Source organism: Lepisosteus oculatus, chromosome 21 (assembly GCF_040954835.1).
Source record: "Lepisosteus oculatus isolate fLepOcu1 chromosome 21, fLepOcu1.hap2, whole genome shotgun sequence".
NCBI classification, from domain to species: Eukaryota; Metazoa; Chordata; class Actinopteri; order Semionotiformes; family Lepisosteidae; genus Lepisosteus; species Lepisosteus oculatus.
Genome location: NC_090716.1, coordinates 6898822 through 6913707, shown reverse-complemented (window position 1 = coordinate 6913707; position 14886 = coordinate 6898822). Strand labels below are relative to the sequence as shown.

Sequence of the window (14886 nt, the reverse complement as noted above, 5' to 3'; positions counted from 1 at the left end):
TCAATGAGGAGCATATAAATGAAATACGATTTGTGAAACTCTAGAAGAAATATCGTTATCCTTTTGTCATGTCGCTTGCTGATGCTTGCGATCCATACCGGGGCTCTCGTGGGGCACAACATTGTTTCAGCAACCTTCGAGGCGATCGCCCAGCAATGCCTGGAAAGATTAAAACGTGCTTTTCTTTGACTCATTGGGGGAGGGAAAGAAGAAAGATGACTGCTCTACGTTTTCCTCTTTCACTCAGCTGTAGAATATGGATGCGAAAAACTTTTGGTTATTGCCAGGTAATGCAGTGTCAAATGGAACAAAAGCTGTTAAGCAGTGATAGACAAAGCACTAACCAAGTGGGTCACTTCGCAGAGAATGGATGACAAAAGCATTAAATAAAAAGAAGAGAAATGAGGGCAGTACACAGACAATGTGGATTAGAATTGGATGCAACCTGCAGTATGTGGGAAAGAGTTTTTTTTATAACTAATATCCTGGGGGGTGGAAAGTGTGGTAGAGTCATACTTTGGACAGATATGAAGAAGGTAATTAATCAGATCAGAGTGATGGATAATGCAGGATTTAAATTATGCAGAAGTAAATTCATGATATCCTCAGGAAACATAGCAATGCTGACAAATTTAATCCAATTTTCCTCTCCAACAAGTATTGGAAGTGTTGTTATTATTGTGTGTACGTTTCCCTGGATAAACAGCATTCAGAGGAGGGAAGAAAAGTGGGACGAGCATTTTGCCTGTAGTGAGGCGGATTACTAGAAAATCTTTAAAGTCAGTACTGGCCTTTGGGCTCAGCATGATTAAATGTTGTTTCTCTAAGTAATTACTGTGCCCGTCATAATCAAAATTCACATCGAAAATAAATATACAGTAATGTTTTAATCTGCTAAAAGCTCATAGCTGGAAGTTTGAACATGCCTGCGCTCTCATCCCCAGAATGAAAAAATTGAATTTAGTTATTTTTTATCTGCCAAATACATAGGTCTTGCACACCCTTGCATCCTCAAAATCATACTGGACAGTGCTTTTTCCCCTGATCTTATCTAACAACTGGAAAAGAAACAGCTGATCATATAGTAATCTCTTCTGAGAAAGTAAAGATTTGCTCAAATTTCCTATTATCATCATGTCTGTGCTGTAGAGCCACATACCCTAAATTCTTCGAAACCTTTTAATTTGCTTGCAGTTTCTCTCATCTTCAGGATTCTTTTTTTCCTGTGAACACAAGAAGCTGCCACTTAGCACTTAGAAGAACAAGAAGCTGGTCTGAATGCTGGTTTGTGTGGAATTTGCAATATGAGAATAACAGTGGGGAGCAAACACCGCATTCACAAAGTACATTTGGACCAAGCACTGATCCAACTTGGGATCTAGACTCCAATCTCCATTAGGATTTCATTTTGAGTGTGAAGAGCTGTACTACATGGATACTCCAGCTGAGTTCAGTTCTCACAACCACATTGTAGGTCCATGAGGTAATTATACATTTTAGATGCTGAGCAAATGCATCCATCACATGGTATTTACTTTCTAATGAGGCATCAACTCTTAGAATTCAGGTATACAATAATGATGGTGGTGATGATGATGATTCTTTATTAAAAGACAGCTGAGGCCTACACCAGTGTAACACAGCAGGCAAACGGGAACAAAAGAAAAGGACCATCAATAAAAAATAACATAACAGGACACAGCATAACTGGACATGGCAGTGTTAACAAGTGCCTGTGTCAGATAGAAAGGATTTAATCATACAACTAAAAACGCAGTCAGATACGATGGCAGATAGCTTCAGCTTACTCTGCAGGTTGTTCCAGTCATTGGCAGCAGCAAATTGAACTGACTTGCATCTGGGATTGGTAGTTGCCCTTGGGAGGCCAAAAGGTACTACATTTTAAATTGTAGGATTTAAAGAGAACTGCAATAAATTTGTAAGAAGGTAGTTTCCCAATTAAATCTCTTTACATGTAATTTAAGTTTACGTTATCGTATAGCATATAGAGTGATTGAATCAAAGAATAAAGATCATAGTGATGACTGGCACTTCTTGGAGGTCATCCCTGTGATGGACCAGTGTCCTGTTCACTTGCTCTCTAGTCTGGTTAATGCTGCAGAAACCAGGAGGCCCTCCGGCCTGATGAGCTGCACTTGCTCTGGTAAGGACTGACTTTTACATTTGCATCTAAATGAAAGTTTACCATTGAACAGGCTTGTGGTATTTGCAATTGAATATGAAACTTAGTTACTTTAGTTACTAAATTACGCACTCTAGAACTCGGCTTCTGTAATAATAAAAGCTTCGCTGTTACATGTTATTCACTTAGTGCATCCTGTACTTACGGTGTAGTGACGAGGCTTCAAGTGCACTTGAAATGTCCGGATAAAACCTTCTAAATCTGGTCAAACAAACTGTTTAATACAGTGTCCATAGCATTTTTGTTACTGTCCCTACTTGTATATATACAGTATATATTCTCTGGTAGTATAGAGCTCATAAAGTCCCAGTAGTTCATAAAAAAGTTGTGCTAGATGAAAAAACGGTGAAAAAAGCTCTTCAACACTTTGTGGAAATATTCAAGTGTTCTTGTGTTCAATTCATACATTTGGAAAAGCAGTTTTTAAAACTGTATCTTGATCCTCAGAGTAAGCTGTACATATTTGTGCTATTCTTGTTTTCAATCGATATGAAGCGTCACTGCAAAAAAAGAAACTATGCTTGAAAAGCTTCACCAATCACTATGGTAGTAATTACCCTTCTTCATTATACAGCCTAATGAAGGAGAAGTTTAAATGTCAATAAATGTTAAATTGAAAGCCTTTTCTTTTATTGATTTAGTTCCTGTGAAAGTCTCTTTAAAGAGATTCGGGTCAGCTTGGAGCTGTTCACCAGGGTCACGTCACACCTAGTTATTAGTGGTTTTTTTTAGAATATATGTTTCATAGGTCTGTTGATTTTTTTTTTTCATTGCCATTTCAAGATCTACCCACCCTTACTTCAAAGAAACATGTTCCCTTCTGGAGATGCCTTAAACCTACTAGTATAAAAGTAGTTCTTGAAAGAAAGAATAACATAAATCCCTAGGAAATAACCGCAATTGCGGTGTCCTGGGCGTATCAGATGTGATACAGTCTCGTCATTGTTGGAAATCCTCTGTGCTACATAGGACAAGACCTACTTTGACTAAGGGCTTCGTGTGGTGAGTCTTTCTTCATTACTGGTCTTCCCCAGCTAGGAAAATAAAAATTCCTAAAGGACTGTGTAGTTGTGGTCCCCTGTTGGCCAGAGTACCCACTAATCCATTCCAACGAGACCAGTGTCTGCTGGCATGAACAGTTTGAGCCGACATCCTGTTAATGCATGTTACATCATACCCCCTGGCCATTTTCTTTGGTAACGTAACTGTTATGATGGACTGGGAGAAAAATATTGCAGGTATAAGACTCTTTTGTAGGTTTAACAATTTTTATATACAGTAGTCCCAACCAATAGTAGAGGAGTTTATTGCCATACTGTATGTACACATACCGTACATTGGAATTCTGAATTGTGCTGATCTCTTGGGTCATACACTCAAGACAACACCACACAATGTACTAGACAATGGGAACAATAAATATGTTGTGGAAAAATAAATATAGTTGTGAGATCAAAAAAAGGTAGACTGTAAAAAGTGTGTAGTGGAGATGTGAATTGATTCACTGCAGTTAACTGTTGAGGATGTGTATTGCAGTGGGATAGAAGTGGCTTGTCTTTATTATTTCATACATTAAATAAATTTTATTATTACATATTACATACAATATGATATGTCACTGGACAGTCTAATGAGTTTTAAGTGAATCTGATAACTTTTAAAAACAATGGGAAGCAATCCTGGTCTTCTGATGCCTGGGTCCTTTAGGTTTTAGAGGCACCTTTCAATCAGCACCTGATCAAGACCTGTAATTGCAGCTTGTTTGACTTCCAACCCAATGATAATTGGTTCAATTTAGGCATTAAGACATCTGAGCTGGGATGAAAATCAGAAACAAACGAATACCAGGGTTGTCTACTCCTGGTTTAGTTGGGTTTGTTTTTACCATTGTGAAATGGTCAGAGATAATTAATTAATTTTCCCGTCATTAACAGTGATGGCTTGCTCTTGGAACAGGGAGCCTAAAAGGTGTTTCTTGTACAGTTAGTAAAGGCTAAGAATCAAAAGATTTTGATTGACATTTTGTTGTATTTAAAACTTTTGCTATGATTTTGTTTTAGGCATCATTTTGATTGATTGATTGATTGATCATCCATGACTATGATGCTCTTTAGTGACTTTTGCCTAATAAATTGTCTCATTAGTGAGAAAGCTTATAGGGCACAGCTGAAGAGGTGATTTATTTTGATGAATGTCAATGTTGGTGAAAATCAAGAGAAGAAGACAGGAACCAATATGCTCTGTATATCAAGAGAGCAACACTTCTGTGCCAGTAGTATGTGAAGGCTGGATTAAGTGAAATTAGTGAACAACCTTTGTCCCCAAGTTCCACTGCTTTACAAATACCAGGCTGCAACAACCTGAACATCAGCAGTTCAGGTGTGAGGGGGTCCTTGGAGCTCTCCCATCCCAGTACTGAGCAGGGCCAGCCTTGCTTAGTTTCTGGGTTCCTGAGCAGCTGGTAGCTGCTGCCAAATGTCATTTCCAAGGCATGTCTTTTTTTTTTGATCTGATGAACCTTATCAGTAGATGAAAAAGAAATCGATCTTGGTTCAGATCTGACAAGACCACGCTGCAGGATGGTGACGCTGCAGGGACAAACTAGATCTTAAAAGATACTAAAAAGCTGTGGCATAATTTTGGATAACATTTCCATTTATTTTTATTGTTTTGTTTTGGATGCTTCAGAGGGCTATTCATGTATGAAGCAGGTTTTTTGATTGAAAATGCAAATGTAAGCACTGAAGATATGATAAAAATTGTAAAGTGACAAGGATTTTGGTACATTATTATGTTTATGGAGAAGGAAGACAAAAACAAATCTAAATGATTGCCATCTGTTTGCATGATTAGCACATTCCCTCCTGAAATCATGACTTAGCTTTCAAACTTTGTTTGTGAACATATATTAAAATTAAGAAAATATTAAAAAAAAACAAATCATCCTTATAGCTGTACCTTATTGTGTTAGGCCTGTACCAGTCTGTTATCAGATAATTGGATTTGAAAACAGGATTGATGGGGCTCCATTAACTGGAGGGGAAAAAGTTTGAAAGCATTATAATAACGTCTGCATTTATCTTTTAGTATTGCAAACTGTATCCAACTGCAAAAAAGCTAATGCTTATAAAACAATTTACAGTAGTTGTGCTTACACATTTTTGTATTTTCCAACAAACCAAAATCTCAGCTTTCATGTTAGGATTGTAGCAGCACAGTGAGATGTACCTGTGTGAGTCTCATCACCACATCTGCAGTTCTTTTATCCTTTGGGATAATCATTTAAGGTGTTTTTTAGTCTGCATGCTCTTTGATTTTTATATACCTAACATATTATTACATTCTAAATTGGGCATACTGTATATACTGCAGTCATATTGTAATTACTGTAGGTAGGCCGATTTGAATTAGACAAATTAATTTATCCTGTTGGCTATGTATTGCTGTTCCTTATTCTCATTAATGCTAAGTACTTGGGTATGTACTGTATATCTGATCTTAGACATTTGAATTACCTCTATTTGTGTGGCCATGTGCATTATTTAATGGTCACTTCTTCTGTCCCCTGTGGAATAGTAGGAGAGCCTGCTCTTTTGTCATTTTTTTTGTCTTCTGATTCTGTCCGGAAGACCTACTGTATATTGCTCTTCTATCCTTGAACCTGGAAGACACCAGAGAGACAGTGTTTCTATAGCAACAGATACTACATGGTAGATGGAATGTTTGAAATGTTTTTAGTGTTAAGATTTTGCTTATTCTGTATTGTTTGGATATACTGTAGGATTTTGTGACAGTGTGCATTCCACATGTGGCCACTGAGAAGTACTGTGTAATAGCTCTATCATTAGAGATACATTTGTAAAATTTTATTCCAGCTGGCTTGTTCAGGAAGAATTTCAGGAAAATATTTTTTAAATAGTTATCAGTTGTAATTGTTACTGCAGATTAATTATTAATGTGAATTGCACACTTTGGAGAAGTGGAATATATGAATTTTGTTATACAAACTGAGCATAAATTGTGACCGTAGATCTGATCTGATTTTTGCAGAGCCAGCCAAATTGCTTTAAATTTTCTCTGAATAGTTGAACTCAGTATGGCACTCTTTTATATGACATAACTGCTGATTCTGTACGCATTGCATTCTGCATTCTCTGTAGTCTTGTTTCAGAATATCTTGTTAATGACATCTTATTTCCTTGTAATTGAACTTGAAGTAGATCACACAGGGGGCTCAGAGTAAGTATATACAGAAAATACTTATTTGAATAGCATTATAGAGAGTGGAGAGACAAAAGACTCACAGAGCTCCAGCCAAGTTATATTATTATAATAAATTACTACTGGTAAGCTCTAAACTTCTCAAATGTGTACAAACTGTTTGCAAATGAACAAAATGTAGTTCAGCTTCTTACAATTGTAATTGTAAAATTGTTTTGCTTTTAAAATTTATTTTGTTTGTGGAAATTCATATCTTGTACATTTGAAGTGCGTAAGAGAAATCATTTAAGTCACTTGTTCATAAGTACTGTATTGAAGGGACAGACATGGTCTTCTTTCCTCATTAGCATCTGCTTAGACAGTAGTGTTGCTAGCAAAGAGTCTTGTTTTTCTTGTGGCATCCTGCTGAAGGTGCAAATTAGTAATTAGGATAGAGGATTAGGTTACAGAGGCTATGTAACGATGAAGTGTTGAATTGTAGACAAACTCCACAGAGGATTTTCAATGCCATTAGGCATGGAAAGCTGTGGAACTTTGCAAACATTTCAACACTTAGAGTTGCAAACTCTTCTTAAAAATTATTTCAAATACTTATTTTGGGCAATTAATTGTCAGTTGAGCATATACTGCATTTTTCAGTGTTCTTGGCATTCAGATTTAACTTATGAGTTAAATTACATTGCTAATTTATTTTCTGCAACATTCTATTTTGAAACATAAGTAAGTTTTTAATTTAATGAGTTATATTTGGGGGAAAAGTAGTAGTTACATTAAAAGCCCATCTGAATGATTGGGTGACATGTTGGATGGAGTACACAGCAAGGAGAGGAGTGAGTGTCAGACAATTTCAAAGGAGCATATAAGGTAAATTGTTTTACAACTTGCAGAATGACTTGGAACAATGAAATAGACTGAGGTCTAGCATTAGAAAGCACAATTTGGATACTGGTTTATAAACCATGCTGTTATGCTGGTATTTTTCAATGAAAGAAGCAGTAGAAAATTTCTTTATAGGCGCATTATAAAAGGGTCAATAATTCTGCCAGCAATGGCAATGCTTGTACATAACTCGCCCATTAGCTCTACGCAGGCCGTTAACTCACAGTGAGCTATCTCAAGCAGTCCTTCATAAAGTTATACCAAATTAATAAGATGAATTAAGTATTGATCTGCCAACAGGATCAGGTAACCTGGAGTCAAGAATTTTCCCAAGAGATGAACAGTACAAACCTGTCTTATTGCCATTTAGAATTAGAAGGCAATCTTTAACTTACATTTTTTAAGACATAATGCAAATGTGTTCTGTTGCTTAATGCTGTGGCTAAATCGCTGCAATTATTTTTTCTTCTTCTAAACAAAATGTTTTGAGGTTTGAGGAAGCTTGTGCTCATGTGATAAAAATGTTGTTGCTTTGAACATCAGTAACTTCCATGAAACCCTGTTAATGCTGCTTTTTTTAACACACTCCCTTTTTTGACCTTCAGCACCTTTTGATGATACCCCAGCTTTTGCTGGCTGATCCTTTTTCCTTACCTTTGTTTTATAGTTTTACTGTTTACGGTCAGAATCTCTGCATTTCAAATATTGTTTGAACCCTATAAAATAAATGCCAGACTATTGCATTGCTGTGTTTATTCAATTGATTTATCACAGCCTGAGGTCATAATCACTTTTGATTATGCCAAAACCTGTCACACTCAAAAAACCCACATATGCACATACACACTTACCTTCAGGTTTAAGTGTTTTTCCTGTGGATAGTTGAAAGCACAGCTGAAGATTTATTTTGCCCCTCAGGAACTATTCAATTGCTTTGCAGTGTTCCTTTGTACAGTTTGTTTTTCTCCTGCGACTTTTTTCTTTTTATTATTTGCTATTTGTGATACTGTATGTGTTTCAGTTCCGAAAAGCAATGTTTTCCCAATTATAAATCTAACTGTGTAGAGCATTCTGAATGTGAAACAGTCCTCAGCTACACGCTAACCAACAAATTAGTTGGAAATTACTTCTTTGGTCCTGTATGAGTTTTGAACACATGTACCATTCAGTGTTACATCTTTACCGCATCCTTCCAGCAGAAATTAAAACTGAATACTGCATTCCCAATGTACCCATTGAAAAAACAGGGAATAAATAAGAAATCAACTTCTCTGTTGCTTCCACAAGGGACTAAGTTGTGTTCTTGTTTGCTTTAACAATGGAGAGTTTTAGGTTTTTCATCTCGTGGACCTCTGTTGTAAAATGCGACACAGACTGAATTAAGCAAAAACCCATCTCTGTTTGTTGCCAGTTTGCAAAATGAGCTTTGATAGTCTCCAGCTCAAGGTCCAAAAGCACAAATGTCGCCATTGCAGAATTATCAGCCTAATTGGCATCTCAGTTTGTGGTCTCAAATCACAGAGGCTGTCGAAGAGAGACTCTGTGTTGGGGATTAGAATTCAGATCCAAGGCTGCTGCGTGTGGCTTCTGGAGGCTGGGCACTGGATACAGCTTGGGACTCTCCTGTCAGTGTGTGACCTTGAGATATTAAGTTTATGCACAGCCTCCCACAATTCAAAGTCTTCTATAAAGACAATTGTTTCTTTATTACATAATGCCCAAGTGAGGGCTGTCATCTGAAAGCTCATTACCATACACGCATGTGCAGATTTTGTTTCCTGTTTCAATTAACACCGTCTTCAAGAGCTCCACACAGGTCATGCCACAGGCATAGACTGTGTGAAGTTAGACTTTTAAGACAATGAGGCTTTGAATCAGTCTGGAAAACCATTTGTTGCCTGCCTTCTTTGACCAATTTCTATACATTTTTGTAAAGGATTGTCAGATTCCAATAAGTTTATACAGTCAAAGAAAAAAGCATTCCAGCTGCTGCATAAACAAGGCAAAAAAGAAATACTGTGTGGGCATTCCCATGATATATTAAGGCAATATAACCTAACCTTGAAAGGAGCTGCGTTAGTTTATCTTGGATTCCACCTTCACCAAAAAAGGGTAGGAAAAGAATAGTTGACTGAGGCTTTTGGTGCTTGTCATTTCAGTGACATGTCTTTTTTTTAAACGGAATGCCTTAACATATTGGTAAGATTAGTGTTGACATTTTTGATAAAGTTTTTTTCAGTGGGCTAATAGTTTTTTTTCTGTCATTTGCAGGATTTATGAACGGGTCATAGCCCCACCAGAAACTGATCTAGTGCCAGGGAGCGCGATATGGCTTGGCCAGCACAATCAAAAACATGGGCTATTTAAGGTAAGAGGAGGAGTAGGTTAATATAACACAAGGCGTCTGTTTTTTTGGCATGAAGGAAGCAAATTCAATTCCTTTGTGCTGAAAAAATAACTATTGTACTGTATATGGTACCGATCCTGTATACTATGCTTTCATGCTTCAGGATATTATCTGCATTTCATTAACTGTTATTAAGGACAGGGCTCTTATGACAGTAGTTGATCTATTTGTAATAAACATACTGGATCACAAAAACTATGCTGTGTGGTGCAATGAAATTAAAATGAAAGGAACAATGGAGCCATGTTTCTATCAATAGTGGTGATAGAGAGCAGAAGAGGGTCTAACATCAGTGGCTTCTTCCAGAGGAAGTATGCATTCAATCCCAGACACAATAGGTGGCTAAATTAAGCAAGTGCAGAGGCCCCTGGCCTCTATTTTATTTCACTGTCTTTTGAATGCACAGTACTTCAAATTAGTTTGCTCGACAGTGCTGTTTTCATGATACCCCTATTTGAAGAAGCAGGCTTACTTTATTATCACCTTAAATACAGTTATCGTTTGGAAATGTGAGAAAAGGTGAAGCAGTCTCACCTTTGTTCCCACAAAGGAAGTTATTACAGAGTGATTTCTTATAAACCTAGAGTTGGAACCAGTAGACCCAAGTGGGGTTGATTTGCTTTTTTCTGAAACAAGCTTTCACAACTAATAGCCAGCCCCAGGCCAGTAAGAAGAAAGAAAGAGGTAGCACAGAATGTAAAGACTATAACAATTAATTATACCCAGTCGTGTGGTGAAAAATTCGAAATATAAAACTCTTAAAAATGAATGACTACACTGATCATCGTTTGCTATGGCACATTAAATACATAGGTTTCAAAGGAAAAGGAGCTCACCAATTAATTGATAAGGATTTTGACCAAGAAAAGAGAAAAGAACAAAGGTAGAAGCTTAGCCTGAGAAATCTATTGCTTTTCTGTAGCACAGAATTTTGTCATTTAAAAAAAAAAATTCAAATACTTGCTAGGGCTGCAGTAGGAGATATGCTTCTGAACCATATATTTTAATCTGACATTAAGCCATAGCTTGCTTTTTTAACAAAAAAACATTTATGCATTATATTCTGTGCACAATCCCTTGCCATTTATCATTACGATAAAAACATCAAGAGTATGTAAACTGGCACAAAACTGAATACATGAAGCCTCTTTCCTTGGAATTGGTTTAATTGGCTTTCAGAATAAGATGCCCCTCTGCTTTCTCTATCACTACTACATTTTTGTTCCAGTTTTCTCCATCCTAACTGCATACTGTGTCTGGCTGTCTCACTCAAAGGAAAGCATGCTGTAGAAATGCAGAACTAGCATTTTCAAAATAAGGTAAATTAATCATTTACAACAGGAGACGGCATTTAATTTGCTCCCAGACTATCCAAGTAAATGCTGAATGCCTTCTTCTATGCTGCTGCTATGATTGGAAAATGGTAGACTGGAGTTAAACAATCTTATATTAAATTTTCCCATGGAGGTCAGAGACATTTGCCTTAAAAAAACAGAGCTTTTTGTTGTAAAATCTTATTTCTCAATGCTTTGTTTATACAGTATACTGTAGATATGACTGGGTGTTGCCTGGTTTTCAGGTGTTCAGGTTACTTCTGAGTGTCTTTCTTTTTGTATTTATTCAAGACCTTGTGCTATATCTTTCCCTGAAGTCATACTGGCTCATTTTCATATTGCTTTCTTAAAAACAGACACAATAAAAGCATCCATCCTGGCCAATCGACTCACCGTATCCGTAAAATGAGAATTATTAGTGACATCCTTCATTGTGCTAATGACCAAACATTTTCTGTTTAAAACATTCGTTTTTTACTTTTACTGCCACATTTCACCACTTGTGGCTTCTTTATGGTTCCTTCAGTGAGTTCGATACCATGGCAATAAAGAAAAAAGCAAATGCTTCACTCCACCAAATATCTTTCCGCTTCAAAGTAATGAGTTTGGTGCTTTTCTCCTGACCTTGGTTACATGTAATGGCTTTTGTCTTTCATTTGGTCAACACAACTAACAGGCTTCACCCTTTCAGTTTTTTAACATACAATCGGATGATTTATAAAAGAAAGGAACAGTCTTGATTCTTTCTACATGTGAAGGTGTTTGTGATATATCAGATGTATATAAACTGCATTCATTGGCTATATTTCAGAGGCACATAGTTAGAGGGAACTAAAAAGTAAGTATAATAAATGCAGCTAGTGTATTTGTATTTGCATGCAGCTGCAGCTATTGTGAATTGGTAGTTTATCTCATGTGTTCTTGTTGGCATACTGTAATAGAATACAACAAGCTGGGGCTCTCAAATGGTCCCAGCCAGTAAATGTGTAGGGAGAACCCTGTATTGTTGACCTTACTAGTCTGACATAAGTACGTATTTTAATTTGTGTCCAAGATTGACCAAATGCTGGTATACTGTATACTTGCCCAGATGGTGTAAAGGTTGAGTGAGCCTGAGGATGATGGAGGTATCTTCTGCCTACCAAGGAAATGTGAACCCATTTGGGACTTTGTGGGCTCCTGTCAGCTAGCAGTGTTGTCAGTGAGAACTATCATTCCAGCAGTTTATCTGTGGGGTTTGCAGTGTAAAAAATGAAGTCAGTGGCTCCAACATTGCCTGTTTCAGGATGAAGACCACAGCCCTCCTTTGCTGGTAAAGAGTTTCTAACAGTAGAGCTGTGCTAATTAACCATTGCTGTTTCCTCAGGGTGGGGTAGGGGAATGTAGCTCTCATACTTCCTTTATTCTGATTTGAACGTTTTAAAACCTAAAGTAAATCTGATTGACCAAAACCACTTTTTCAATTTGAGTAAGGAGTATAGAAAGTTTGACATTCCTAATTTTAGAACATTCACTTGAAAATATCCAGTTTTTATTCATTTTAACTTTGCGCTGGGCTGAATAAATAAATCTCTTTCAGAAACAAGCAGTATTGTGCTCCAAATAATTCTGTTTCAAATGAGGCTGACGGGAGGCTGTGAAATGATTAGGCCACTAAGCTGAGAGAGGGCAAGCTGTAGGTTAGCTGATATCGATTTGAAAGAGAGTGAGCTCCAGTCTGTGGCTGTGCTGCAGCAGACCTCCCAGAGTTGAGCAGGCGTGATGAAATGGAAGAGCTTTAGCCGTGAAGGAATAAGTGGCTGTGGAAGATTGTTAATTGGGTTCACTGATGCTGCCGCAAACCCAGGCTTCTTGCGAAATAGTGCAGTGTTGATTTCTTCCCCAGACTCTCTCTCAGAATAGTTGCAAAAATTTTAAGTTTGGTGTAGCTTGAACAAAGAAGTTATTTATTCACATTGTTGGCAGTTTTTTTTTAACACGTTCACTTTCATTGCGGAGATATTTGTCTTGCAGACAAGCTCCAAGTGAGTGTTACAAAGGAGCCCCAGGAGGCATTTTGACTTTGGTCATTTTACAGAAAATTGAATTCATGATCAGTGTATCTGCAACAAGTTGTTTTTGAGAGAGCATGTCAAAGGCTAATTCCAATCCACACGAATTAAGAGGGAAACAGTATCTTAATCCTCCAATATATTAGCGGTACTTGCTCTGTCCTTCTAGGTACCAGTGTGTATAGTAGTAGTTAGGCTCAGGTCTGAAATGGCTGTAGTATCTTTGAGCAAGGCTCGCTGCTCAGATTGCAAGTTTGAACTTGTTGCAAGAGGGCACCGTGTGATGGACCAGCATCCCATGTAGGGGAGCAGGAGTTGTACTCGGGTGGCTTAATGCTGCTGAAACCAGGATAATCACTAGGCTCTCCTGGGGGTCATATGTACTTTCCTTTGTTTCATAAGAACATCAAATAAACAAGGTTGCAAACCAGAGGAGGCCATTCTGCCCATCTGATAGCTTGTAATGAATTGATCTGAGGATCTCATCCAGCCATTCCTTGAAAAAAGCCAGGGTATCTACTGTACATTAACAACATGGATGATGTTGCTTGTTTCGTACTCCTAGAATCCCAATATTAATTTTTTGGCAGGCACTTTTAAACAAGCAAATTGTTTGTACCCGTTTACACAGCAGTGTTGTTTACTGAAGCCAGCTGTGTGAAGCCATCTAACTTGAGGGCACAACATTGCCCCATTCAGGCTCTGAACCCAAAGCTTTCAGGTTAAATTTCAGTGCCCTATCCACAATTTCCTTTGAGTTGTTTGTTTTAATCTACAGTACCTTGATCAACATGTTTTATTACAGTTTCTTGTGAATGTTCTTCAAGGTGAAGATTATTCATGAAATTCTAATTTCGCCCCAAAACTCTATATAGGTGGTAATGGCCGTTTTATGTTTCATTTTGTTTTCTTTGGAATGTTTTCTCAGAAATCTCTTGTAGCTTGCTATGCAGTAGCCAAAACGTAGTTACCGGAAAAGAGCGGTATGTATTGTCATTTTTGAATGCTTCATAATTACAGCTTTGAGAGAAATTGCAGCAATTTCCCCATAAGTGTGATTAAATTTGTACTGTTTACAAGGCCTATTGTTTATACAGTGGCGCTCATAATCGCTATAGAATTTCCAATAAGCACAAAAAATGTATTTATTTGTGTCCTCAGAGAGCAAATCTTTAAAGAAATCTGGAAGTAGATTTAAGTTTTGTCTGAGGTCTATAGTTTAAATGCAAGTCAGAACTAGTAATTTAATCTAGGTTGTGTGTACTTAGGGGAATGGCATTCCGTAGCTTTGTAGTGATTTATTCTAAGATAGCAAGTACTAGATGGCATACTTGGAATTAAAATGATATGATAATCACTCGATGTCCAAGCCCATATGCGGAGTCATTTCTGTATGTCTATGATTCTTTTGTTGTGTGCTGTTCAAAGCTCTTGAAAAGTCCTCAGACTTTTGTTTCTGCAACCAGATTTGACAGTTATCTGTGGGATGTCTTTTTATTATCAAGAGAACATTGCTGTGCTCGAAATCCCTGGCAGTTATTACCTTGTTTAGCATTAATTATTTTTTAAGGTTTCCTAAAGGACTATGCTCTCATATTGAGATGATAATTTTTATGATACTGTTCAAGCTAACACAATGCCATATACTGTATATGCACTGTACTGTACATGTCCATTTTATGTGCATGTTATAAAAGTATTTCCATATAAATTAGGCCATTTTGTGATATTTTGAGTGGAAGGGAAGTAGCAAGGGATTACAATTTCTAGAACTGTAGTGTTCAGATTTTT

At 37.2% G+C, this 14886-nt stretch overlaps 1 protein-coding gene across 2 annotated transcripts in view; it reads left to right on the top strand.

Annotated features, from left to right (window-relative positions):
* The window catches only part of LOC102686914 (protein kinase C-binding protein NELL1), a 163808-nt gene that overhangs the window by 33905 nt on the left and 115017 nt on the right, over positions 1-14886 (top strand). For both annotated transcript variants that reach the window (XM_015338274.2, XM_006642640.3), the window contains exon 5: positions 9575-9671. In XM_015338274.2, coding sequence (XP_015193760.1) covers positions 9575-9671 — 97 coding nt within the window. The remainder of the gene's footprint in view (positions 1-9574; positions 9672-14886) is intronic.